This window comes from Podarcis vaucheri (genome assembly GCF_965113315.1).
Source record: "Podarcis vaucheri genome assembly, chromosome: 9".
NCBI classification, from domain to species: Eukaryota; Metazoa; Chordata; class Lepidosauria; order Squamata; family Lacertidae; genus Podarcis; species Podarcis vaucheri.
This window is the reverse complement of record NC_138767.1, coordinates 72,991,693-73,018,739: the sequence shown is the minus strand read 5'-3', so window position 1 is coordinate 73,018,739 and position 27,047 is coordinate 72,991,693. Positions and strand designations below refer to the sequence as shown.

At 43.7% G+C, this 27,047-nt stretch overlaps 1 protein-coding gene and 1 long non-coding RNA gene across 5 annotated transcripts in view; one reads left to right on the top strand and one right to left on the bottom strand.

Moving 5' to 3' along the window:
- The window catches only part of LOC309540556, a 294,876-nt gene that overhangs the window by 173,916 nt on the left and 93,913 nt on the right, over nt 1-27,047 (top strand). The window lies entirely within an intron of this gene.
- Nucleotides 1-27,047, bottom strand: part of KCNIP4 (potassium voltage-gated channel interacting protein 4) — a 443,652-nt gene that overhangs the window by 332,374 nt on the left and 84,231 nt on the right. Inside the window, exon 1 of one of the 4 annotated variants that reach the window (XM_082237482.1) lies at nt 1,056-1,489. The exons of the other annotated variants lie outside the window; for them this stretch is intronic. Coding sequence (XP_082093608.1) covers nt 1,056-1,143 — 88 coding nt within the window. The 5' untranslated portion in view covers nt 1,144-1,489. Of the gene's footprint in view, nt 1-1,055; nt 1,490-27,047 lie in introns of those variants that run through there. 4 annotated transcript variants of the gene reach the window in all.

Sequence of the window (27,047 nt, the reverse complement as noted above, 5' to 3'; positions counted from 1 at the left end):
GACAGTAAAAATGCATCTTTGAATTTGATTTGAACCCTTCAATTTCTGTGAGTTTCCAAGGAGCAAGATTTTCTAACACAGCAAAGTGCAAACTCGTTACAACTTGACACATGGCGGTGTCCTTAATACATGCATATGAATATGTCATTATAATTATTAATAGCATACACACACCCACAGCCCTCAAACTGCACACACACACAGAACACACCTCAAACTGATATTTTTAACACGGAATCAAAACATAAATAAATGTCACCTGGAGCATACAAGGTGGGCCGTTTACCATTGTCACCTGACAAGGGTGTAAAAATACCTTATCACATGCACATCAGAATAGGAAAAGTATTTTCCAAAGAGAGACAGCTGGCCTCACTTCTGCAAAGGAATTCTTTTTAAATAACAAAATGTTCCAACTTGGTCTCATGCTGTTATTTCACCCACCTTAAAGCAGAGATTAATCAACAAACACAAGTGTGTGCACACACAGAAACAGACACCCCTACCCCTTTCAAGATTTCAGTTTCAAGGGCTTGGCTGTCAAGAGAGATATTGCAGAAATTTCACAGATTTTAAACACCCTGAAAAGCAGTCTTTCCAAAGCTCTTGCTGATAGAATTTTAATGTCATGCTAACATCCAGCAGTTGATTTATATTTCAAGAGCGGCTCTCTGCTTGCCAACTGAGATAACGTGAACATCGTTCATACATTGAAATCTGCCTTCATATGCCAAACCTCACAGGAGGAGCACAATGCTCCACATTTTTTAATGCACTCTGCTCCAAACAAATATGCAAACACATATGTATGTTTAACAGCACCGTTCCGATTTGGATGCAATTGCAAACTTCAGTGCAATTTAACCAAATGTACTGCTCCTGCAAAGTTTACATTAAACAACCAAAAATGCATTCGTTAAAATCCCTCCCCTCCTCCTCGTTCATTTTACTAAATAAAGACCGCCACAAAACAGAGCAAAAAGCATAGTGGAAGAAGACAGTTACAGTGTTACCACTCTGCACATTTTCATGATAAAGAAAATAATGGTTGTTACCTGTATGTAGAGAACCTGTAATTAGCCTGAGAAGATACTGGGCGAATTTCAGTATTTCACGTTTACACCGTTTTCGACATCCACTCATTTTATGCAGGGAGGTATTCCTCTGAGGAGAGCCAGAACACTTTTGCTAATGAAAGTGAATAGTTTTTGACAGAGAACTTCTGTCCCAGCTCTCCTGCTCACAAGCTGCCTCTCTAAAGCCAGACAAAGTCCTCTGGATTTGTTTGAAAAGGGAGAATCCTTCAAAGGACTAGAGGAGGAAAAGAAAAAGCATGCAAGGAAAAGACTGAACTGACAGGGGGATGCTGAACAGGGCAGTCACACGCGGGTCCTCCTGTAACCCTGTACGCAAGCTGTCTGGCGTGATGAGCACTTGAAGTAGATATAGGAGAGCAAAGGTACACTTTCCTCCGCTGTCTCCCTAGCAGATACTGCTGCAACCTCACCGACCATTCAGTCAGAGGCGGGGCCTGAAGCCTCAACTCTACACATAGAAATTTGTCCTCATCAATGAATCAGCATGTAAGCAGGTAGGAAAGCGAGATAGCAGGGCACACAGTTTGAATTGTGGTTTTGCAAGGAGAGGCAAGAAGCAATCTTGCCGGCGGGATGTGTGTGTGTAGCTTTGCAATGATTGCTATGCACAAGAAAGAAAGAAAATATTAAAGTGTGCAGTTCATGGTTGGGTTATCTACCCAGCCACAGTAAGACAATATACAACCTTCCACACCAAAAGCTCACCTGTCGGAAATAAAAAACGATCAAGGAGAAGGCAATCATTCTGTTGTGGCAGCAGCGGGGCAGATATAAACAGCCAGGCTTAACTCTGCAGCTTATTGCAAATACTGTGAAAAATCCAAACTCCACAGCCTGCCCCAAAGGAGTCTAAAGTTTTAGCAAATTTCCTTCAGCGTACCAGGCCACAGCAACCTGGGTCATCATATAATTAAACGTACACATTCCAGGAAAGTACTTCTAATGCGTAATACTTTCGTTGAAAAGAGGATGGCAAACCGTTTGCAAGACATAACAACAACGTTGTTTTAAAGCATTGTTTTATTAATGTAGTTAGTGCTCTAGAGAAAAATAAACCCCTCCCCAAAGACCCTATTAAGCATTTACATGCCTAACCTATTATCTAAATTTGAGGGTGGAGAAAAAGGAAATAGAGGGAAGGAAGGAGACAAGCAAGCAAGTTTTGACAGGGGATAAATATGTGCAATTACAATCAGACCTACTTAGGCTTCTCTTCAGTCAGGAAAGGGGACTAAAGGTTTGTCAAAGGCTGTCCCAGAAGAGAGACATTCAGTTGAGCTGAGCCTAGAAAACCAAAGACATGCATCACATGTACGTCCTAGGAAGGATTTAGGGGAACAGATAGTAGCAGAGTCATCTATGGAAGAAGAACTTCAGAAAGTTCAGGTAACATTTAAAGGGGAACCTTCTCACTTTCTGAGGGAAGAGATGAACTGAAACTCTGGTATCCTTCAGAATTCGCACTAATCTGAATTTTGTGGTGATGTTCTCCAACCAAACACAATTTACAAAACTGCATATATTGGAGAAGAATGTGCATTGAAATGAATATATTAGTGAAAAGCACATGCATAAATGTATTCTGTTGAGGGAAGACGCTTGCAAAAATGTGTGCATTTGTCAGAAAGGCATAAAGGAATGTGATTAGGAGGAGAAATTTGCGCTAAAACAATGCTGAATTTTCATGGCATTTGTGGGTACTGCCTTCCTTTCCTTTCCTTTCCTTTCCTTTTATTTAAACAAACAAACAAACAAACAATGTTTTTACAGCACCATTCACTTGAAATCAGATGGCCAGTAGACAATAAACATTAAATGGGCAGAGAATGATTTCCTGGCTTCATGGCCCCCTGAATAAACACAATAAAACCTTTAAAAACAGACATAACCAAACTGAGTTTATAACTAGCATTCTATACATGATCTCCCTTTGTAATGTCTTATTTTGAAATCTGTAAGCTAATACTTTAGTTTCCTGTTAATAATGTTGCTTTGAATGTATACTTTGTATTTGGTTTTCTTCTGCAAGGTTGTATTTTGGAAAGCTTTATTTGATGTTTTAATGTAGGTTGTAAACCGCTTTGAATCCCCCCCCCTAAAAATATAAAGCAGTATAGAAATGAAAATAAAAATAAGAAGTGTAATAGGTAAAGGTAAAGGGACCCCTGACCATTAGGTCCAGTCGCGGAAGACTCTGGGGTTGCGGTGCTCATCTCGCTTTACTGACCGAGGGAGCCGGCATTTGTCTGCAGACAGTTTTTCCAGGTCATGTGGCCAGCATGACAAAACCCCTTCTGGCAAACCAGAGCAACGCACGGAAACGCCGTTTACCTTCCTGCCGGAGCGGTACCTATTTATCTACTTGCACTTTGACGTGCTTTCGAACTGCTAGGTTGGCAGGAGCTGGGACCAAAGAACGGGAGCTCACCCCGTCGCGGGATTGGAACCGCCGACCTTTCGATCAGCAAGCCCAAGGCTCAGTGGTTTAACCCACAGCACCACCAGCATAATACTCTTCTTTAAATGCTTTACTGTCACATTAAACTTGCATGCCATCTACTCCTTAGATGTTTCAACCAATGAAATCATATGATTTTTTTTTAGAACGGCATACCAATAGGTTGGCATCTGTTTGTCTCAGGAAACAATGGATGAGTGTTTTCAAACAAGAAATTTAAATTTCTTGTTTGAAAATATGTCAGGGTCTTCCAGGACCTTTCACCCTTTGGGAATTATTCTGTTTTTGCAAAGGCCCCTCAGGACCCAGCAGGGATATCGAGTCTCATTCTTTTCATGGCGCAAGCATCTTTACTTCTTCCAACCACCCTCCTTGCCTGGTACTTCCTTCCTTTTATTAAGAAAAGAAAGAACCTAAAGTAAAAACCTAAGATGCCTCCTAAGAACATCTTCCTGTCTTGCTGCTGTAGTCTGATTCACACAGAACCATCATGTGTGCTAAAAATTGCAAAGATTCCTTCAAGGGGGGGGGGAGTAATTGATAAATGGCAGTTCAGTTGATGGACATTAAATTAGCTCTTTTAATATCCTCATTCATTATTTAGAAGAAGGGATATAGGATGCCCAGGAATGCTCGATTGGATAATGTTATAAATACCCTGGAGAACAAGATCTGATATAACAAGTTTCAGCAATTGTTGAATCAGAGGCAGCAGATAAAAGTAACTGAACTTTGTTAAATGAAAGGCAATAAATAAAGGGAATAAACAGCGACAAGCCTTCAGTAAGGGAGCCGAATATGAAGGCAAGATGAGTCGGTGAAAGTTAGATATAGATTTGCAATGAATTATGACACAAGGCAGAAAAATCAATTCAAGTGCAGACAGAGATATACAAAGAAATGAAGCATGCAGTTAACCTCAATGTGAGGCTAGGAGGGGGAGGTGCAGGTGGAAATAATCATGACTTGCACATAAACATCCACTAGCCTCGTTTTATTTTATTTTATTTATTTAGAAAATGTACAAAGGGCTCATGAAAGCAATTTATCCAAGCAGTGTAATCTGTGCCGGCTTTACGTGTAAGCTAAACAAGCTATAGCTTAGGACCCCACTCTCTTGGGAGCCCCCAAAAAATTAAAGGGAAAAAAACACACCAGGATGTACATTTCCAAAATATAAGATAAAAAACAAATAAAATAATACCTACATACAGCAACAGTGTATTGTGTTGTATAGGCTCCTATGATGTAAGTAATGCTAGCCTGCTCCCTAAAATATCACAGGTTTGCTCCTTTCTATATATAGGGTGCCTACATTCTGCATGGACTGGTTGCACGGCAACATGTGCAAATGGCTTTAGATACCTATTAGGTCCATAAATTGCCATATAGCATATATTCAACACACAAAAAACAGTGACAATTTGTTGTTGACAGCTGGACATATAAAGGGCCCCAATACCTTCAGTAGCTTAGGGCCTCATCAAACCTAAATCTAGCCCTGAGTGTAATGTTCAGTTTTATGTGTATGAAAAATGACTCATTATATATGTGATGAATAATTTTTGTTCTCAGATAACATGGGTATGATCCAGCCAGTTAAGTACTTTCTACTAATTTCTTTCTTTTGTTTATAAATTGCTTCCTATTAAACACCTGTGGGTTTCACCTAGAAAGAGGTTCGCTGTAATCATGGAAATGTTGGATTCAGGTAGGTAGCTGTGTTGGTCTGACGCAATCGAAATAAATAAACAAAAATGTCCAGCAGCACCTCTGAGACCAACTAAGTTTGTATAAGCTTTCGTGTGCACGCACACTTTTTACTGGATTTTCAGCAGGCGTAGCGGTGCTGATTCACACAAATGGTGCTTCCACAAGGACTCTTCCTGCTTCTAGCCAAAGCCCTTAGCAACAGCAGAGTGGATATTTATACGTAGTAAAAGAGTGTGGGGTGGAACAGTATCCCTCCTTTACTAACTACCCTTGAAAGTAAGTCTACTATGCCCTGTTCTGTTCATCTGTATGTCAGACTATCACAGCCTGTTGTGTTAGAATATGTAGTTTGCAACTATGGTACTATTTAAGATACTGTGGTACCTCTGGATGCGAACGTGATCCGTTCTGGAGCCCCGTTTGCATCCTGAAGCGAAAGTAAGACGCGACTGCACGTGCGCAGGTTGCGTTTCGCTGCTTCCGCGCATGTGCGTGACGTCATTTTGAGCATCTGCGCATGCGCGAGCGACGAAACCCGGAAGTAACTCACTCCGTTACTTCCGTGTTGCTGTGGAGCACAACCCGAAAATATTTAAGCTGAAGCGTATTCATCCCGAGGTATGACTGTACTGCTTCATCACTGTCTTTTGGGCAGCTTTGCTGCCTAGCATAAGCACACAATTCCATTTCAGCATGCAGCATATGGCAGCAACAGTTGTAGTTTTAAGCAATGTACAAATTCAAATTCAAGCCCTGAGGCCTACACAAAGAACACTATATAGAAATGATGTGAAATGTTGTGCTGGAAGCATATTATTATACTAAAAGGAAAGGGGTTGCTGTTTTTTAAAGGAATAATCCTGAACACCAAATTCTCTGCCGCTTGCTCATATAGTATCATTAGCTGAAAAAGTGAAATTCTGTTTTTTTCCCTATTCCCATGTCCTTGAGTTCAGTCCAAAGTTTCATTTTCACCCTGCAGCCTAAGGAAGATTATACTGCAGACAGCTGCTGTAAAGACCTCCATGCCATCCTAACTGGGCTGATTAAATATTCACAAGAACATAGGGAAGATATGACATCAACACAAGTAACTCCAGGGTCTGACCTTCCATAGCAGAAAGCTCGGGAATTATGTTGCGGGAATAAACCAGAGCAGCCTATAACAGCTGCATGGCAAAAAAGGGCCATAATGCGGTTTTCATGTTGTACACTTCAGTACTGGGCATGCATTGTTAAATTCTCACTGCAGAAGCCAAAGTGCCCAGAGTCTCTTAACGCATCATGCGTACCAGAGCTCTCAGAGCCAGCTAACAATAAAACCCGACAGCACAGACAATTATACCAATATTCACTGTGCGCAAAGCTGAGAGGCTGCAACAGCTGGACCAATGCCTGGTGAGGCTTAGACTGAAGTATTAAAATATAAAAATGTAGACTTTATGCTCACCATTTACATGTCCCCTCACACATTTATCCTAGTAATCCTTTTCAAAGACCCTGAGGGTAGGCCAGTAGTATTACCACACACACACACCCATTTGGCAGATAAAGACTTGCCACTGTTAGACCCACTGAAATCTATGGATGTAACTTAAATCTATGGGTTTCATCTGGTCTGTTCTAATTGTTGCTTAGTTGACTTGAACCCTTAAAGAACAGCAGCTTGCTGAAAGCCAGCGGCTGCCAGAATGACCCTCTCTCCACTGCAGTACGCACCAGGTTGTCTTAAAAGGAAGGAAGGAAGTCATTTAGTTGTTTTGCTAACAATAGTTTTAGGATTGCAAATAGCTGACTATCCTAAAATGACCGAAACACTAAAGGCATGTACACATTGTGTGATAATGTTCATTCAAGTGTAGGATGCAGGGGCTCCAGCACACAGGATGTCATCCTCATGTCATTATTCCTGTCCCACACTATTTGTCAACAACAATAATAATTTGTTATTTGTAACCCCCCCCCCATCTGGCTGGGTTTCCCCAGCCACTTCTGTTGGGTGGCTCCCAACAGAATATTAAAAACACAATAAAACACCAAACACCAAAAACTTCCCTAAACAGGACTGCTTTCAGATGTCTTCTAAAAGTCAGGTAGTTGTTTATTTCCTTGACATCTGATGGGAGGGCATTCCACAGGGCAGGTGCCACTACCAAGAAGGCCCTCTGCCTGGTTCCCTGTAACCTCACTTCTTGCAGGGAGGGAACCGCCAGAAGGCCCTCAGAGCTGGACCTCAGTGTCCGGGCAGAACGATGGGGGTGGAGACGCTTGTTCCTCATTCTGTAGGAAGGGTTATAATGCATCTTGTGTCAGGAATGGGCTGTGCAACTCCCCCTCACCATGTTTAACTTGTTTATGAGTTAAATACAAGTGTCCTTTCCTGCTTTGGCTCATCTTCCTTTTTCTTTTTCTTTTTCCTTTTCTTTTATCTTTCCCATAGTTGCTTATGTTCTGTGTCATGTACTTTGATTTTTTTGTAGTTTTTGTAGTTTTTTCCATTACTATTAAGGAATTTTCCTTTGTAATGTTGGTTGTCTATATTTATATGTACCTGTTTATATGTACCTGTTGAAAGCAAGATAAAAGTTATTTAAAGAAAAAAAATACAAGTGTCAACCAGTTTGCGCCAGGGGTCTGTTCCTGGCTCCTGCGCAGATTGGCAGAGCACACATAAGCCCGCCACACCCCATTATGCACTGCCCCCATTCTGACCATGCTGGTGGTTACACATCAATTGGACACTCACAAAATGGTTGCCACCTCTAGGCAGAATAGGAAGCATTACAGAAACTTATCTGCCTCTTCACACTGATATATCCTCTATATATCAAGACACTAGTTTCTAGCCCCTCTCTTTCAGAAGACTGGGGGTTGTGGGGGGGAGGTATGTGGAAACACTAATTGAGAAGGCGCAACAGAGAACACAATTGGGCACTAGTATGAAAACAAGCCCACCTTTGTGTACAGACAACACAGCAGCTGCTGCTTTAGACGACGTTATCGTGTGAAGGCTACGTACAAAACCACTGTGAAAAAATGACCACTGTGCATTTCAAAGGTTATGTGTGTATGCAGCCTAAATATGTAACATGATTCAAGACCTGTAAATAGCTGACTATACTGAAATGATTGCAACATTAATTGTGTAACATGATTCTTCCTCGTTCGGCATCTGTGTAAAGAGGAAATATTCACTCTGTGCAATGTGAGGATAGATCAGTACCTTCATGGATTAGAATATGAGGAAGATGATAGGATCAGCGGTGTGGACAGTGAGCAGCGTGTTTTGGTTGCAGCTGGAAATCCTGAATTCTCCCAGGGCGGGTAACAACATAATTATACAAAGAAATAAAACTGTCTATGAAATAGCTATAAAATGAAAGTGGTTTTTTCCATCTGTGAAATTGGAAAGTGCAATGTATGTTGAAGACGCTACTGAAATATATACAAACATAATAGTCTGGAATATTATGAGTTTGGAATGGAATTCAGATTGTAACACACCTTACAAGGCGAAAATGCTGCAGAAATTATAAACATCAGTGACTGCACATAAAAAAACAAAACATGATCAGAATCCCACCCCCCAAAAAAAGAGATTAAGTTTTGGCTCTCTCTGTCAGCCATTTTTAAGGCGTCTGTTGCAACTAGAGGTCGAAGCAGTCTGTTTATTTCCAGTGTTCTTGAAGTTAATCCTATGTCCATCACAGTGAAGCAAAAAGAGATTTCCCCCACCTCGTTCATCATTTGCCTAGTCTAGGCAGCCTAGACATTGGGTTTATCAATATTGAGTGTCTTTAAATTATGGATGAGAGACCTTGTATATCAGAGATATACTGTTAGTGCTGTATTATTAAAGAGGAAAAGGAGGGTTCCTGAGAAGATAAGAGAGAAAACCAATACAGGATTTGTACTTCTTAACCTCAATAAAACTTTGTGAACAGGAAGTGATGCAACTGGTTTGCATTTCCATCAATGAAAGAGTAATTCACTTTTGTGCAAGCATATGTGACCCAGCCCTTGTATCCTCAAGAACACACATTAGCTATTGTATTATTTGTTGTACAACCATAGTGTCCTGGGCCCCCAGCCAAGGAAGACACATGCTTGATAGTTAAGTCTTTTTTTTTACAAAGAAGCACTCAGAGCTGTTCTCACAGTGCTCCAGATACACGCAGAGAGAGGCAGCTATCCTCTAGGCAGCTGTCCCCAGATTTCTGCCATGTGGACCAGCTACAGCAACAGGGAGACCACGCATCTCAGCCTATGTATCTTCATCTGACAAGGAGCACACACGCAACCTGAGGTTCCTCCTACACAAAAGCCATTGCTTCTCTTCCCTCTTCCAGCCCCTCCTGGTTCTAGGAGACAGCAGGGTGGTGGGGAGTCTACTGGCCCTTCCCCTACTCTGCCACATCCTGCATACTTCCTCCCATCTCAGACTGTTTTGCCCCTTCCTCCTCCTTTACTGGCTCCTGACTGCAGGTGGCTCCAAACCCCATAGATCGCTGGCCCCCTCTCCTGGGTCACTCTCTAGGCCCCTTGCCTTCAACACACACTCTTCAGAGCCCTGCCAGTCCCTGACATATAGTGTTATGAGTTTGTGGGTGCCAGACCAGTATAAATTCCTGGATTCAGTAAGTGTTAGAATTTAATCAAGGCTTTGGGTATTAAGCTGGCATGACACCTAGTCCCTGGACCCAGCAAGTGTCAAAAACTAATCAAGCCAGGCTAGTTTCCTATGTTCAGATAATGGCCTGGGTGATGGGCCATTAATGAGAACAAAGGAAAGTTGATGAGCCATTAAGAAAGCAAAAAGAAGAGGCAGCTCAGTGCGAGACAGCAGATGGGTGATATTGAGACTCGCGCATAGTGAGAAGAGAGAGAGAGAGTTTGGATTTGATATCCTGCTTTATCACTACCCTAAGGAGTCTCAAAGTGGCTAACATTCCCCTTTCCCTTCCTCCCCCACAACAAACACTCTGTGAGGTGAATGAGGCTGAGAGATTTCAAGTGTGACTGGCCCAAGGTCACCCAGCAGCTGCATGTGGAGGAGCGGAGATGCGAACCCAGTTCACCAGATTACGAGTCCACCGCTCTTAACCACTACACCACACTGGCTCAGGACAAAAGCCAGAGTTTAGAGTAGAAAGTATTTTCAATGTGACCTAGAAAGACGCAGGCTGAGAAACCAGAGAGGCAGAGCACAATGTTGGATGCCTGTTGGAATCCAAGGCTGTAGCAATGGAAGAAACAAGACCCTTTTGGGGTGTTGATGCTGTGAGTCCCTCCATTGTAGGCTCAGGTTGCAAATATGTGTAAATAAACCATCTATAATAAACACACCAGGGTTTCCACTGTGTCTCAGTTCCAAAAGGAAACACGATCCCATGGTATGCGCCTGGAACCCCTGGAGTCTAGCACCACTCAGAGATTGTGGTGGCATGCAACATTGCAACATTATGTTGTACTCAAAGGCACAATGATAGGAGTGGGCTCATAGCACTGCAAAGGATGGTAAGTATGAAGTGTGTTAAGAAGGGCATTATTCATTATTATTATTTCATTTATTAATCACTTCCTAGGAAGCACCTCAAACCAACTGCACAATACAGTGGTACCTGGGTTATAAACACCTCGGGTTACACACACTTTGGGTTACAGACTCTGCTAACCAAGAAGTAGTACCTCGGGTTAAGAACTTTGCCCCAGGATAAGAACAGAAATCGTGTGGCGGCAGCAGGAGGCCCTATTAGCTAAAGTGGTACCTCAGGTTAAGAACGGACCTCCAGAACAAATTAAGTTCGTAACCAGAGGTACCACTGTACTATAACATATATGTAACGTTTCACATATCTACAATTGCGTATCTAAAACCCATTTTGCATCCAGTATAGATACAGACTGCTACACAGATCTTCACATAGGGGGAGCATGATTTCATCTAAAGCAGGCAACTGATCAATTATCCAGACTAGTGAACTGCTCACCCATAGTGCCTCCATCATGACGGGATTCAGAGTCGGCTTGTTGGGCCTCGTCTAGCCAACCACCAAGTGTGGGTTTGCGTATCTCTCATGGTTCACATGCTACAGAGAAACAGAACTGGGCATCATCAGCATACTAATGACACCTCTCTGCAGATCTCCTAATGAGCACTATCAACAGCTTCATACAGGTGTTAAATAGCACTGGGGACAAGAGAGTACCCTGGGAGACCCCAGAGTGCAGCTGGTAGAGGACTGGGGGCTAATCATCCAATGCTATTCTCTGAAACCAATCCTGGAAATAAGACCGACACCACTGTAAAACAGTACCCATCTCAGAGCCTGATCAGGTTGTCATGGTCAATGGCATCAAAGCTGCCAAGAGTCTGAGTAAGGGCACATTTATACCATACAGTGGTACCTTGGGTTACGTACTTAATTTGTTCCAGAGGTCCATACTTAACCTGAAACTGTTCTTAACCTGAAGCACCACTTTAGCTAATGGGGCCTCCTGCTGCTGCCGTGCCACCGGAGCACGATTTCTGTTCTCATCCTGAAGCAAAGTTCTTAACCTGAAGCACTATTTCTGGGTTAGCGGAGTCTGTAACCTGAAGCGTATGTAACCTGAAGTGTATGTAACCCGAGGTACTACCGTATATTTAAAGAGCATGACTCCCCCCAGCCCTAAATCTCAGGAGCTGTAGTTTGTTGGGGATTTTATGTATGTGAGGAGGAAACTACAGTTCCCATCATTCTTTGGGGGATGCCATGTGTTTCAAATGTGTGTTTTGGATGTAGTGGATTTGCCCAGGTCACAGTGCCTTGCCCTCCTCCTGATAAAGGTCATCCATCAGGGTGACCAAGGCTGATTCAGTCCCATAGACAGGCCTGCACCTGGTAAGGATCAAGGTAATCCGTTGCATCCAACAGTAGTTGTGCAACTACCATCTCAATCACGCTAAAAGGGAGTATTTGCAACCAGGTAGTAGTTGTCGCCAACCATTGTGTCCATGCTGGCTTTGTCAGGAATGGTCAAATCACCTTCTCTTTCAAGAGAAAACTGTGAATCAAGAGAACTTCAACCAAATGAGATACATGATTCGCTAAGAATAGCTTATATCACTTTGTAAGAATAGATTTAGTCTGCTGTTCTAAAGCACAAAGCAAGGGTATGACTATCGTAGGGTTGCCATATTTCAAAAAGTAAAAACCAGGACGCCCTGAAAGTTGTTGAGACCCCAAAATTGTTGAGCTGCCCTAGAACATCACTAGCCACTAGAAGGAAAAAATTAAGGACAAAACAGAACTGCATATATTTCTGATGATACTGGCATATGGTAGATAACTGCATTTTATTACATTTTAATGATCACAGATGTGTTCGTACCTGACCACTGAGGCCAGACCTAGGAAATATGGCTACTACTTAACAAGCAGTTTATGTACAGCAGAAGGAAATTCACCATCTACAAAACGACTCCAGCTGCTTTTCCAGCTCACTAGTCTAGAACTGATACATTACTTTTGTGATTGGTAGCCGTGTTGCACTTTTTCATTTCTTTCCCTTTCTTGCTATTCAGATCAGCACATAAAACTGTTTTAAAGTTGTGTGATTTGGCAGCTAGGAAGTTGGAATAATTTCAAATGTCATTTCAAATTTAACCTGAACCATAATCTCACCAACTAGACTTAGGCTATTCTCTCACCTATAGCCTCTCATCTGCAATAACTCCATATTATATTACTGACCTATCTTATTGTTGTAAGATTATTGCACTAATGGAAACCGAGCTCTAAGAATTCAGTAAGCAAGTCCCAAAGTAAGTTAAAATTGAAGGGGGAAAGAGTATTGCGTGTCGAGGTCCCCAAGCCACCCCCCAATAATTCACACATCACACATCAATTTTGGTTTGGGTTTTTGGCACGATTTTGGCCACAACTTTATTTAAATATATCCAAGTGAGTGGTTGCTTAGGCATTGGTTCCGACTATCTGTCCTTGCCCAGGGGACAGAACTGACTTCCTGATTCCAGCGGAAGCCAGTCAGGGAAACAATTTTTGGGGAGAAAATGAAGCTGGGCCTCAGTCCCTCATTTCTCACCCTCATGCTCCTGGTGGCTTGCATGGCCCAAGTCCGATGCCAGGGACAAGGACGAAAAGAATGGCAAGCCCCTGGATTCCTTTAACGGAATTCCCTCACAGCACCACCATTGGAGGGGTAGGCACTTACCCCTCCACCAACCAATTTGAACCAATGCCTAACTGCCAACCTTACAAGTTGTGACGATTTGCTACGCAGTAGGCAAAACCAAATGGCACCAGCCAATCAGCCAAATGGACAAAATTCCTACCAGGCCCCTGCTCCAAAGCAGACGACCCCATGACAGGCATAGCAAAGTCAACACACGAGACCTAAAATGAGGGAGGGTGCAAGCAGCCAAGAGGATGCCCAAAGTTGGGCACCCAATATTTAAAACCTCTGACCCCTCGTTCAAAATTGGCAACAAGCAATTCTCCCCAGCGACCCAATTAATCAATTCACTGCCTGGGTCATTCCGCAAATCCGCCCAGCAACACTGGGGTGGCTTGTATCCCCCACCGCAACATGTGCTCTCTGCTAGGGAGGACACGTTTTATTACATTTATTCATGTTTGCAGTTTCTGCACGTTTTCAGAACTGCCTCCCACTTAGCTGAGGGCAGGATGGGATATGGAGGCAAAGAAGAACAGCGGTTTCACCAAATGTTCAAGCTCCTTGCACCAGAGAACCTGCTTGAACTCCACTAGAGTCAGATTTTGTACCAGCAGAGAATTACACTCTTAATCTCTTTAAAGCTTTCATGAATTAAGACGCTTTTGATTTCTTCCACTCTAGTTCAATTATTTTTTCATCGCAATCAGCAATCTGTTGAAGTATTTGCAAGTATAATAGGATTTTTTTTAATACCCCTCAAAAATACACCAAAATAACCTGCACCACATGACACTTAAAGGAAGTACTGACTAGGAACATGTCTGAAATAATTATTCTGTTCTTTAGTTTGAGGTGGCATGGGGCCTTGCACTCTTGTTCCCACAGTCACAGCTGCATGTTGTTCACCGATACTATGGCAGAATCTCAAAGGGTCACTGTGGCGACCACACAGGGTCCCCGGACGTTTGACGGTCTATTGATCCCTGTGCCACCACTGTGATCGCTTCCCCGCTGCCACCAACCCATTTCTCTCGGGTACACACCGAGTCCAGACAGTTGTTAACATTAAACCAAATAAACAAGTTTATTTTATAAGCATTAACAAGTTTATGGTTTCAGATAATTTTTCTTGTCAGTTTCTTCACCTTAGTTTCTTTACCGGCCTATACCTTCCTAATACCTTCTAACTGATTATCCCAACTGTTTAACTGACTCCTCTTAACAGATTCTCTCACTCTCTCACATCAAACTAGCCCAACCCACAGACTTATCCTCCCTCTCCCTTCTCTAACTCCAGACTGACTTCTTAACTCTAACTCTCACTCTAACTCCTCCCCTTGGGTTCCTATGGGTTAATCATTTTACACTTAGTTAACCCTTTCTTTATGACCCAGTATGATGTCACACACCTAGGAGGCAAACGCCACGGTCACAATCTAGCACTTTGTATCATCAACCTCTATTATAGTTCTGGTGCATGCATGCCAAAGAGAGTTAAAGAAATATTGATTGTGTGTAGTAAGTGCCAGACAAACACTGGGAGTGGTGTGTGTGTGTGTGTGTAAGTATGACAGGCTCCAAGCCAGAGGCCTGCTGGAAGATTTTCTTGCTATGTGTGGATCATCATCATCATCATTCAAAGATTAAGGGGACGCAATTGCCAGCTACTGTCCTGTCTGTATCATTCAGTAATGCAAAGGTCTGCAGTCCATCACTCTCAGTGTTATCAGGACACAGGTCCTCCTACACTTTTGAAAACGTGGTCTAGAGCAGCCGATTTAAGAAGAAAGGTTTGTGCAGGTAGCAAGTTACTTCAGGGGAGCAAATTCTTATCTGGCCAAATGTCTAGTCTAGACAATCGTTTTGACTGCACATTTTTCGGCTACTGTTCCACACATACTCATTAAGCACAGTGGGATCTGCTTCTGAATAAGCATGCAAAGGATTAGTCTGTGAGTTTGTTTCCTCTGTGCTCTACACTGTGTGTGTCAAAGCAGACATTAAAGATAATGACTGGGGAAAATAGCTGCAATCTGCAGTGTCAAAAGATCAGTTTTTTTAAAGAGCAAAAATAGATAATATCACAGGCAAGATTTTTAAAAGGGCTATTTCAAAGCATTACAGCCGACTTAAGAAAATTACAGTCCCGTTTATGGATTCCTTTTTAGAGCAAAGCTAATGGCTTCTGAATCAGATTGTTTCCTTTCCTATTTAAGCTGAACTGTGACCCCCCCCCCCATAAAAGATGGCAGCTCATCCACAAAATGTGGCATCTCAAGACTGCACTCCGTACTAAAACAAGTATAGGCACAGGCAACAAACCCAGAAAAATGTTGTCTTGCAGAAGACAAATCCACCAGGCATTAATGTCACTTGGCTACTTTGACCTTGGTGGCGGCAATAAGCTCTACTGCCCTTACAGTGTGAGAGAGTCTGCCACTGAGTCGGCTAATGAAGAAATAGCATGTGACTGAGGGGCTCTTAATACACTGTGATGGTGCCCAATGGTGGGAGGCCTGGTAATGTGAGGAACATTTGCCAAAAGATGTTGTCCCACAGCAATGCACCTTAAAGGTAAAGGTAAAAGGACCCCTGACCATTAGGTCCAGTCGTGGCCGACTCTGGGGTTGCGGCGCTCATCTCGCCTTATTGGCCTGGGAAGCCGGTGTACAGCTTCTGGGTCATGTGACCAGCATGACTAAGGGACCGAGCAGTGCTCAAAAAGGATACAGTGGAAATGCAGCCCTAGTGCCAAAAGGCAGACAGTTGTAAAGTGTGGGTGTTACCACACTAAAAGATCGATTCCGTACAAATGTGGAAAGAGTATTAAAGGTAAAGGGTAAAGGGACCCCTGACCATTAGGTCCAGTCGTGGCCAACTCTGGGGTTGCGGCGCTCATCTCGCTTTATTGGCCGAGGGAGCCGGCATACAGCTTCCGGGTCATGTGGCCAGCATGACTAAGCCGCTTCTGGTGAACCAGAGCAGCGCAGGGAAACGCCGTTTACCTTCCCGCCAGATTGGTACCTATTTATCTACTTGCACTTTGATGTGCTTTCAAACTGCTAGGTTGGCAGGAGCAGGGACCGAGCATTATGTAGCCTCTATTACAGTGACAGTTCCACAGATTGGAGTGGTAGAGTGGGTTTCTATGAGGGAAGGCGATCTTGCATGAGTTTAAGAAAATGTTTAAAAATCCTTTTGTTAAAAAACCAGAAGCCTTTCAATTGGGTCTAGTGGGTGAAGAGATACCAAAAGAAGATAAAAGACTGTTTATGTATGCAACAACTTCGGCAAGAATTCTTTTAGCCCAAAAATGGAAACAACAAGAAGTACCAACGAAAGAAGAGCGGCAGAGGAAGATGATGGACTTTGCAGGACTGGCAAAGCTGACAGGAAATATCTGAAACCAGCACGATCAAGTATTCCAAAAGGACTGGAGTAAATTTAGACGATATCTGAAAGATTATTGTAAGCAATTAACATCTCTAGCAGGGTTGTCTGAAGAATTGTAATGAGAAATTTTCTACCTTTCTATATTCATTTAAATTTTAGAGATATTCTGCAATGAGTGTAATTAGAATTGGATAACGTATAAATTGCAATGATGTAAAGGTTAATTTTGAAAGCCAAGAGGTGGAAGGGAAGGAAGTCGACAGGCTCTAAGAGGAGGGTAGAATAGTGGATAAAGATGATGTGAATGTATAATATTAAATGGAAAATAAATTGAGAGAGAGAGAGAGAGGGGGGTACCTCTGGTTACGAACTTAATTTATTCCGGAGGTAAGTTCTTAACCTGAAACCGTTCTTAACCTGAAGCACCACTTTAGCTAATGGGGCCTCCCGCTGCCGCTGAGCGATTTCTGTTCTCATCCTGAGGTAAAGTTCTTAACCCAAGGTACTACTTCTGTGTTATGGGCTTACAGGGTCTCATTCCTGTCAGCAGTTATGCCGCAGCATTCTGCACTAGCAGCAGTAGCTGCAACTAGCAGCTTCCGGCGTCAAGCACTGGTGAAACATTGTGTGGACAGGCAGAGTCCCCCAAACCCTGGGTGGCCCCATGTGATATAATGACTCAAGACAACGTGCTATGGGATTAAAATTGGCCACAACTTTATTATGTTTCAGATGTGGGTAGACCTTGGCTCAGGCATTGGGTGTTTATCCTTCCCAGTTCCCCGCCAGGGATCTGGGTTATCCAGAGTGTGTGTAGAGATGGGTGGTGGGTGGGGTGGGAGAAGCTCTGGAGCCAACTGACAATTCCCAGGTAAGATCCTCCCCCTATTGTGTGGGCATGGTGGTTCCTCCCCCTAACTGGCCTGATCACCTTGGCAATGCCTCCCCAGGTGGGACTGGGCAACTGGTTGAGGTAGGCGGAGAACGCCAGGTATCCCACCTGGGAAGGCGAAGCCAAGCCTGTGCTAATGGTGCCACACAGGGTCCCAGGGGCTGCGAGCGACCACACAAAGGGTGCCCCCCATTTAATGTGGGGAGTGGTCATTGAAAGCAGCGCATTGCATTAACATATGCAGGTGCATCACCGCACTTGAAGATTCTCAGGTGTCAATCACTGAACGCTTTTAAGATTCTACGCATGACTTGTTTCCCCACCGAGGTGACATCAAGACATTTCAGAGTTCTGTCTGTGGTGTTTGGTCTGTGACAGCTCATTCGTGCAGGTGAGTCACCGCTTGATGCAGCCATCATCAAATGATCAGCTTTCATGCATGAGCTCCAGGAAATTGCCAGTGTTGTGAGTTAATGCTGCAGCCTAACAAGAAATGAATGGAATCTCGAAGAGGACTGCCAGTTGTTAAAATTGTTTTTCACAAGAGAAGGCTACTTATTAATATTTTATTTTTATTATATGTGAGGTTACATCAGAGACTATTAAAGTTGTATCTGTGGAGATAGGTCTGTGATATGCAAGTCATCATTTGCTTCTTCGGTGAATTACCTCACTCCTTTTCTCTCTCCCTCCCAATTGTTTTGTGCACTAATTGGGGTTGGGAACAGCAGCTTAAGTAGCATCATAAAGGTAAAGGGACCGCTGACCCTTAAGTCCAGTTGTGAACAACTCTGGGGTTGCGGCGCTCATCTCGCTTTACTGGTTGAGGGAGCTGACGTTTGTCCACAGACAGTTTTTCCAGGTCATGTGGCCAGCATGACTAAGCTGCTTCTGACGAAACCAGAGCAGCGCATGGAAATGCCATTTACCTTCCCACCGGAGTGGTACCTATTTATCTACTTGCACTTTGACGTGCTTTCAAACTGCTAGGTTGGCAGGAGCTGGGACAGAGCAACGGGGGCTCACCCCGTCATGGGGATTCGAACCACCAACCTTCTGATTGGCAAGCCCTAGGCTCTGTGGTTTAATCCGCGTCCCTAAACCGCATTATATTCAGGTCTTAATTGAAACCTTAATGGCTAGCATTTAAATATGTGCCTCTTCAAGGCTGTGGAATTTTCTCAACTCCTGGCTCCAGTGGAATTCTAACCCCCATCAAGGGCAATGTTGATATTTATTTTCCTCAGCATTTCAGAACTGCTATTTTCTTGTCCATTTCATGAGTAATAAGGGATATAAAGTCTGCTAGAAGTCAGAGATGATCTCCTCCACTGGTTCTTGCAGTCCACTTTCCAGCTGATTTAATACCATCTCAGGATAACAACCAAAGTCTGGCATGCCTCTCTCCCTTGACGAAAGAATATGCTCTAAAAAAAATTACTTTCCTCTTGCAAAGAGCAAATACACCACTAGGCTGGTTCATGTGAAAAGCAGTTTTTGGGCCTCACTAGATCACATTTGCACATTAGTTTTGTACATGTCCAGCTATTTCTGATGGGGAAAGCCAATATTCAGATCCAAATCTGAAATGTGTTTCCCCCCATTTTGGGGAGTAAAATCTGTTAAATAAGAAGAAAAAAGCTCATACCAAAATGTAGTTTCAATGGCAATGTAATGCACTGACAGTCATTTCAAAGAGACAGCATGGTGTAGCAGTTAAAGTATGTGGCTTAGACAGAAGAGTCCCAGGTGCAAATCCTTATTCAGTCATGAAGCTCTTTAGGTGACCAATGGGCCAATCACTGTCTCCCGACCTAACTTCTTCACATGGTTCTTGTGATGATAAAATGTGAGGGGGAAGAACCATACACCTGATTTCCTTACAGGGTAGGCAAGATAAAATATAATCATACAGTGGTACCTCGGCTTAAGTACAGTGGTACCCCGCAAGACGAATGCCTCGCAAGACGGAAAACCCGCAAGACGAAAGGGTTTTCCGTTTGCGAGTTGCTTCACAAGACGAATTTCCCTATGGGCTTGCTTCGCAAGAAGAAAGCCCATAGGGAAATCTCCGGGGACCTCTTTTAAATGCTGGCGGTGGGGAGCAAAGCCTCCCCTCCCCTCCGGCCTTCAGAAGAGGTCCAGGAAGGCCGGCGGGGGCCGAAAGGCTTGCTCCCCACCGCCAGCATTTTAAAAGCAGTCCGGGATAGCAGGGAAGCGCTTCCCGCTGTCCCAGACGGCTTTTGAAGGCAGGCGGGGGGAGCAAAGACCTTGGCCCCCCGCCCGCCTTCAGAAGAGGTCCAGGACCTCTTCTGAAGGCGGGTGGGGGGCGAAAGTCTTTGTCCCCCCCCCTGCCTGCCTTCCCAGAGGCTTTTAAATCGCCCCGGACAGCGGAGAAGTCCTCCGCTGTCCCGGGGCGATTTTAAAATGCCGCCCGCCAGCATTTTAAGATCGCCCCGGACAGCGGAGAAGTCCTCCGCTGTCCCGGGGTTTTTTAAAATGCTGGGGGTGGGAAGAAAAGCCCTTGTCCCTCCCAGCCTTCAGAAGAGGTTGGGGGACAGACTGTCCCCGGACCTGGTCTGAAGGCGGTTTCCATAGGAACGCATTGATTGATTTTCAATGCATTCCTATGGGAAACCGTGCTTCGCAAGACGAAAAACTCACAAGAAGAAAAAACTTGCGGAACGAATTAATTTCGTCTTGCGAGGCACCACTGTACTTAATTCGTTCCAGAGGTCCGTTCTTAACCTGAAACTGTTCTTAACCTGAAGCACCACTTTAGCTAATGGGGCCTCCTCCTCCTGCTGCTGCTGCTGCTGCGCCGCCAGAGCACAATTTCTGTTTTCATCCTGAAGCAAAGTTCTTAACCCAAGGTACTATTTCTGGGTTAGCGGAGTCTGTAACCTGAAGCGTATGTAACCTGAAGCATATGTAACCTGAAGTACCACTGTAATGTAACCGGTTTAATCTTAAACAGCTACATTTCATAAAAATGGTATACGATAGGGAAGTTTTTAATGTTTGATGTTTTATCGTGTTCTTACAATTTTGTTGGAAGTCACCCAGAGTGGCAGGGGAAACCCAGCCAGATGGGCGGGGTATAAATGAATAATAATAATAATTTCTTTTTATATCTTTAATGTGAACAACATACTCTCTTTCTGCTATGCAGTCAATGAACCAGCAGATCCAAGCTGCAGCAAATGAGCCTTTCTCAGTTTTCTAAGTCCAAAACAGTACATGCTTTCCTTCCATCAAACATCCTTCCTGAAATATACTCAGAGTCGCAAAGTGATTTCATGCTCTTTATTCAGCTCATAGTGGTGAGGAATGAATGAATGTCCCCTCACAGTATCTGCTTTATATACATTATTTACACAATGGGCTGCACATGATTGGCTAATTCTCGAATTCTACTGTAAGCCAATCAGGTTGTGGATTCACTTATATCTGGAGCATGATTGGGTGGTTCCTGCCAACCAATCATACTGCTGCATTGTTCTAGGACCAATCAGACTGCTGCAGTTTGGATCCTATTCAACTCAGTATATAACACTTCCCTAATTGGCTATTTAGATATATGTGAATCTGTCTCCATTGCACCTACGTCTTCTATAATAGGTACAATCAGATCAACTGGCTGGGAGTGTTTCCAAAAAAGAGAGGAAACTTTTATGGTCAGCTCACTGACACCTGCCACTTCAGAAGGAAGTGTAGGATAGCCTAACTGCATAGTGAAGTGGACATAGCAAAGGATGGGTAAAGAAGACAATGTTCAGTTTTGGAGGGGAGGGGGACACTCAGGCAGCGATTCTTTGTATGAAAATCAGGGGTTTCATATTTGGCCTCTGACTACTGTGAATTGCAATGGTTGCAATTGGGTGTGGGCGATTTGACAGAAGAGGCTTCGTGTCCCTTTAATGGTGGTGGGTATATCAGGTCCTCCCTTAAAGAGGGAACCTATTGCGGTGAGACCTGGAAAACTGACACCCTGTGTTGTGGGTGGGTACGACTGGTCAGCCACAACACCCGATTAGTAGGTCCCTCATAGCTGGGTGCAATCTGGCCAATGGGACACAGTCCAAATGGTTCAAGTGACCTATATATACCTATGCATGTGACCCAGAGCTTCCTCTTTCAGTGTGTGCATCAGAACACCCACCCACCTCTCCCTATATTTAGGGCTTTGCGCTTGACCTTGCTATGCCATCGTGTGTCGTCAGTTGTTGGGACAGGGGCATGGCAGGAATTTTCCCCACTTGGCTGATTGGCTGTTGCCATTTGGGTTTCGCCTGCTGCATAGCAAATCGTCACAACTTGTAAGGTTGCGGATAGGCTCTGGTTCAGGTGAGAGAACAACAACTACCAGACTTTTAGAAGACATCTGAAGGCAGCCCTGTTTAGGGAAGCTTTTAATGTTTGATGTATCATAGTATTTTAATATTCTTTCGGAAGCCGCCCAGAGTGGCTGGGGAAACCCAGCCAGATGGGCGGGGTATAAATAATAAATTATTATTATTATTATTATTATTATTATTATTATTATTATTAGGATGGGAGAACGCTCTCGCCATCCCTATGCAAGGAATCCAGGGACTTGATAGTTTTGTCAACCCCTGAGAGGGGGTTGTGCCTGTGCCTGAGTCCAGGGGGACATCTGGGTGGTGGACATTGCCTGTTCCCGACTTTCCGCTTATCCAGGTGTTCACCCTTGGCTGACCTATGCTGGTGCCCTGGGTCAGTGCTATCTGCAACGGTGCAGGGAGCTAGTTGAACCAGAGCCTATGCAACCACTCACTTGCTGCAATCAATAAAGTTGTGGCCTAAATTCTGCCAAAAACCAAAACCAAAATTTGAGTCAAATGTGAATTTATTTAGGGGGGAGGTTTCTGGGTCTGAACACGCAATTATCTAAACGGGCAATTTATCTGCAGGGGAAGGTGGGGTGGAGAAGTAGCAGTTGTAGTTTTGAATTTGGAGAGAAGAGGGCAGAATATTTAGCTTGAGTTAACTGGTTAAAAAACAGTTACTACATAACTTCTCCCCCAAATGATATGAAGTTCAGGGTGAGCGGTGAAGTTTGAGGATGATGTCAAATTATTTAGGACTGTGAAAATGCAAGCAGACCATGAAGGACTCAGAAAGGATGTGTCTTGAAAACAAGTGGGTGGTCAACCAAGTGGCAAATGAGTTTCAACCAAGCAAATGTAAAGTGGTGCTGACAGGGGCAAATAAATATACCCTAAGCTGTGGTCTAAACCACAGAGCCTAAGGCTTGCCAATCAGAAGGTTGGCAGTTCGAATCCCCGCGATGGTGTGAGCTCCTGTTGTTCGGTCCCTGCTCCTGCCCACCTAGCAGTTTGAAAGCACGTCAAGTGCAAGTAGATAAATAGGTACCGCTCCAGTGGGAAGGTAAACAGCGTTTCCATGCGCTGCTCTGGTTTGCCAGAAGTGGCTTAGTCATGCTGGCCACATGACCCGGAAGCTGTCTGCAGACAAACGGCGGCTCCCTCAGCCTATAGAGCAAGATGAGCGCCGCAACTCCAGAGTCGTCCGCGACTGGACCTAACAATGAGGGGTACCTGTTCCTTTAACTTTAAGCTCATATATACACTCTTGGGGTTTGAGCTGGCAGTGATTAACCAGGAAAACTATATTGGGCTTACAGTGGATAACACTCAATGCATGGCAGCTGGGCAAAAGGAAATTCTGTGCCAGTCGTTAGAGGTGACACTACCACATTTGGAATACTGTATATAATCCAATCATGGAACGGATACTCTAAAGCTGGGGAAAGTGCAGAAAAGGGCATCACAGATGACCATGTACTTAGAGCACTTTCCCTGAAATTTATGAAGAAAGCAAACAGACCTTCTTCTCCCACTCTCTTATTCCTATAGGTTAAAATTCAATGAAACTGAGTGACAGTAAATGCAGGACTGACAAAAGTTGGCCTTCTTGATGCAGCACACCATAGTTTGCTTTTGAGGGAACTGACGTGGCTTTACAGATCAGCACTGTAAAACAGTGTTTCAAGGCAAACTTTGTCAGTTTTTGGAAATTTAGGTAAAGAATAAAGGAGAATTGCCTGGATGCCTAGATCCAGGTTTGGAGCAAGTACTCTATGAGCAAACAGCCCCATCAGGGATTTAAAATCACAAAATTTGCAGCAAAGAAAAGTATGGGAATATAGGCTTTTAGAATAGGACTTTAGAATATCCCCTTTAAGTTTTTTCCAATGTTTCCCACTTCCCATAGCATAGAAAGAGACCATGGTTTACTCACAAACTCTTCAAAGGTCAAATTCATGTGCTTTTCCAAACAGCAGCAAGAAAAGATAGGCAGTACAAACTAGTTTCAATAAATGTTTCTAAATGATTTGCATAGAAATACAAAGATGGCTTGCTAAAGCCACACGGTCTAAGCTTGGAGTATTCAGCTTAGACATCCTTACTGGTCGGTTCACATAGTAGAAAAGGAAAAAGAGCAAAGGACTTGGTAACCCTTCTGCCCAAGCTGAGGGGATGTGACCTAGCTAAGCCTAGCAGGACAGCTTCCTCTATGGTCTTAACTTGTTTGTGTATTAATTAGAGTTGAGCACGTTGGTTGCATAAGGTTGATTTATCCCACAAAATTCAGCCCTGCAGAGCTTTTGTAGTTGTGTGGGCCCCATACAATGTAAGAAAAGGTGGAGGGGAAAGCACACGTTTCACTGGATTCACTCTTAAAAATCCTAAGCCATGCGAATAACCTTAAGATTGAACATTAAGGGAGAGGATAGAGGGTCATGGCATGACATTTACTGGGTTAATAGATGTACAGGCAGTCCAGCCCAGCCCAGGGTAGGTCAAGCAAAGTCAGACAGAGACATGGATGACGAATAATGAATGGTCAGTATCCTTCACTTTCAAATGGCAGCATATTTCCAATAAGGGCAGAAAGGAGGGAGACATCAGTATAGGGAAGACTCTGAGGAAGGCAAAATGTAGGCCAAAGATCAATGAACCAGGTGAAATGGAAAACCTTCTCACCAAGAACACCTTATTATTTAGACTAGCTCTGCAGAGGAAAGGATACTTCATCATACAAGCCTATAGACAGGGCAGCCTATGTGCAAAATCTTTTCCTCAGACCAATTCAGTGGAAAAGCAGGGTGAGAACAATGCATTTCTCAGCAAGAAGTTAATAGAAAAACAGAAATCATTCCCGAGCAAACCAGATGGAGGTACATCGGCAACCCAGGAAGCATCTTTACAGGGGAGTGGTTTTGAACAAGAATGTCCACTGTGCTTCTTAAAATGAGGGAAATATTCACTTTCACCACTGAAGTAGAAAAGGTACAAAAGACAAAAAAGAAAGTGTGTGTGTGTGTGTGTGCACGCGCGCACGCTCTCATTTAAAACTGGAGAGAAAGCAAAATACTGTCTGCTGTCTGACTGGAAAGCAGACCACATCTATACTTCAGTGGAAATGTATCTTCTGTAACAGAAGGCCATTATATGTAAGGGAGTTAGTGATGTATAGCAAGGGCTCATCTTACACTGAGACCTTCTTTTGTGGGTCTGGGATCCCTTAATAAGTCAACTGCATTTCTTACCTTGTATTCAGACATCTGCTAATAAGGTGGCTAATTTCTTATCTCTCACTTAGTTGTGGCAATTCTTGGCAGGACTGCAAGGTCAGCCGCCTGGTAAAGGGCCACTGGTGTCTAGCCACATATCCTCTGAGAATGTTTATGTTTTCAAAATATAAAAGGAGCTTGGAAATTCTCCTCCACAAACTGCAGCATGGACCAGTGACATAGCATGGGTTGCCAGTGCCTGGGGCCATGCAGAGAGAGGGAAACGGATAGAGTACACGTGCACATTCAACTGCCTAATGGCGTCTGCATCACCCAAGATATCACAGCTGCAGAGATAAGAAGAGTCATTCTGTTGTCTAGAGATGTCACTTCTTCCTGCTTCACACGGAGAAGCCGTTTTCAATGGAGCCCAGTGACAGAAGTGCGCAAATGTATTGAGACAGCACAGGGTGTTGAAATTTTGCATCTCTTAACAATTTTGCACCCAGGGTAACCGCCCCTGTATCCACCCCACCCCTACCCCCCGAGACTTTGGAAGGTGCTACATACTGGTCATTGCAAGAGTTCATATGTTGCAATTCTGGGGCGTTGCCAGGAAGTGAAGGACATTAGGATGACAATTTTACACATCACTTGGGAAGACAGGCAAACTAATGCCAGTGTACTGGGAGAAGCAAAGATTCTTCAACATCAAGTACGTTGGACTGGTCATGTTGTGCGGATGCCTGATGATCATCTTCTAAAGCAACTACTCTATTCTGAACTTAAAAATGGAAAGCGTATTGCTGGTGGTCAACAAAAGGGGTTTAAAGACTCTTTCAAGGCAAATGAAGTATAAACATAGACAACTGGGAAACACAGGCCTGCGAGCGCTCCAATTGGAGAACAGCCTTCACCAAAGGTGTCATGGGCTTTGAAGACGCTCAAACTCAGGATGAAATGGAGAAATGTGCTAAGAGGAAGGCACGCTTGGAATACCCTCACTGTGATCAACTCCCACCCGGAAACCAATGTCCCCACTGTGAAAGGATGTGAAAGGACGTGTGAATCCAGAATTGGCTTCCACAGCCACTTATGGACTCACTGTTAAAACCGTGTTTATGGAAGACAATCTTTCTCAGCTATGAGTGATCACCAAAGAAGAAGAAGGGACGTAACCTATCTGTGTCTGCATTAACAGGAAAGTTCCTTCCATTCCTCTGCTGTTTCCCTAACTGTCAATAAACGGACACAAATCTGACATCAAGAATCACAAAACAGAGAAACCAGTAGGAGAACACTTCAATCTCCCAGGACATTCTACTACAAGATCTCAAAGTAGCTGTTTTACTACAAAGGAATTTCAGAAATACACTGGAAAGAGAAGCTGCTGAATTGCAACTCATTACCAAACTTAAAACCATGGAGAATTGCAACTCATTACCAAACTTAAAACCATGGAGAGACCTGGTCTGAACAAAGACATTGGATTCTTATCTCATTATACATGACTAAGCCATTTTTCACCTTCTCACCCCTTGCCTTTTCCTGTAAGACCTATTGCAGTCGTTAAGAGTCGTCAACAGGCTCATCTCAGCTATCTGCCAATCTCCCATTCCCACCACCCTTCTGAGTAATACTCCTCCCCACCTTCTCACTATATAGAAGGATCTGGCAACTTCTGTTTCAGTGTATCTGAAGAAGTGTGCATGCACACGAAAGCTCATACCAAGAACTAACCTAGTTGGTCTT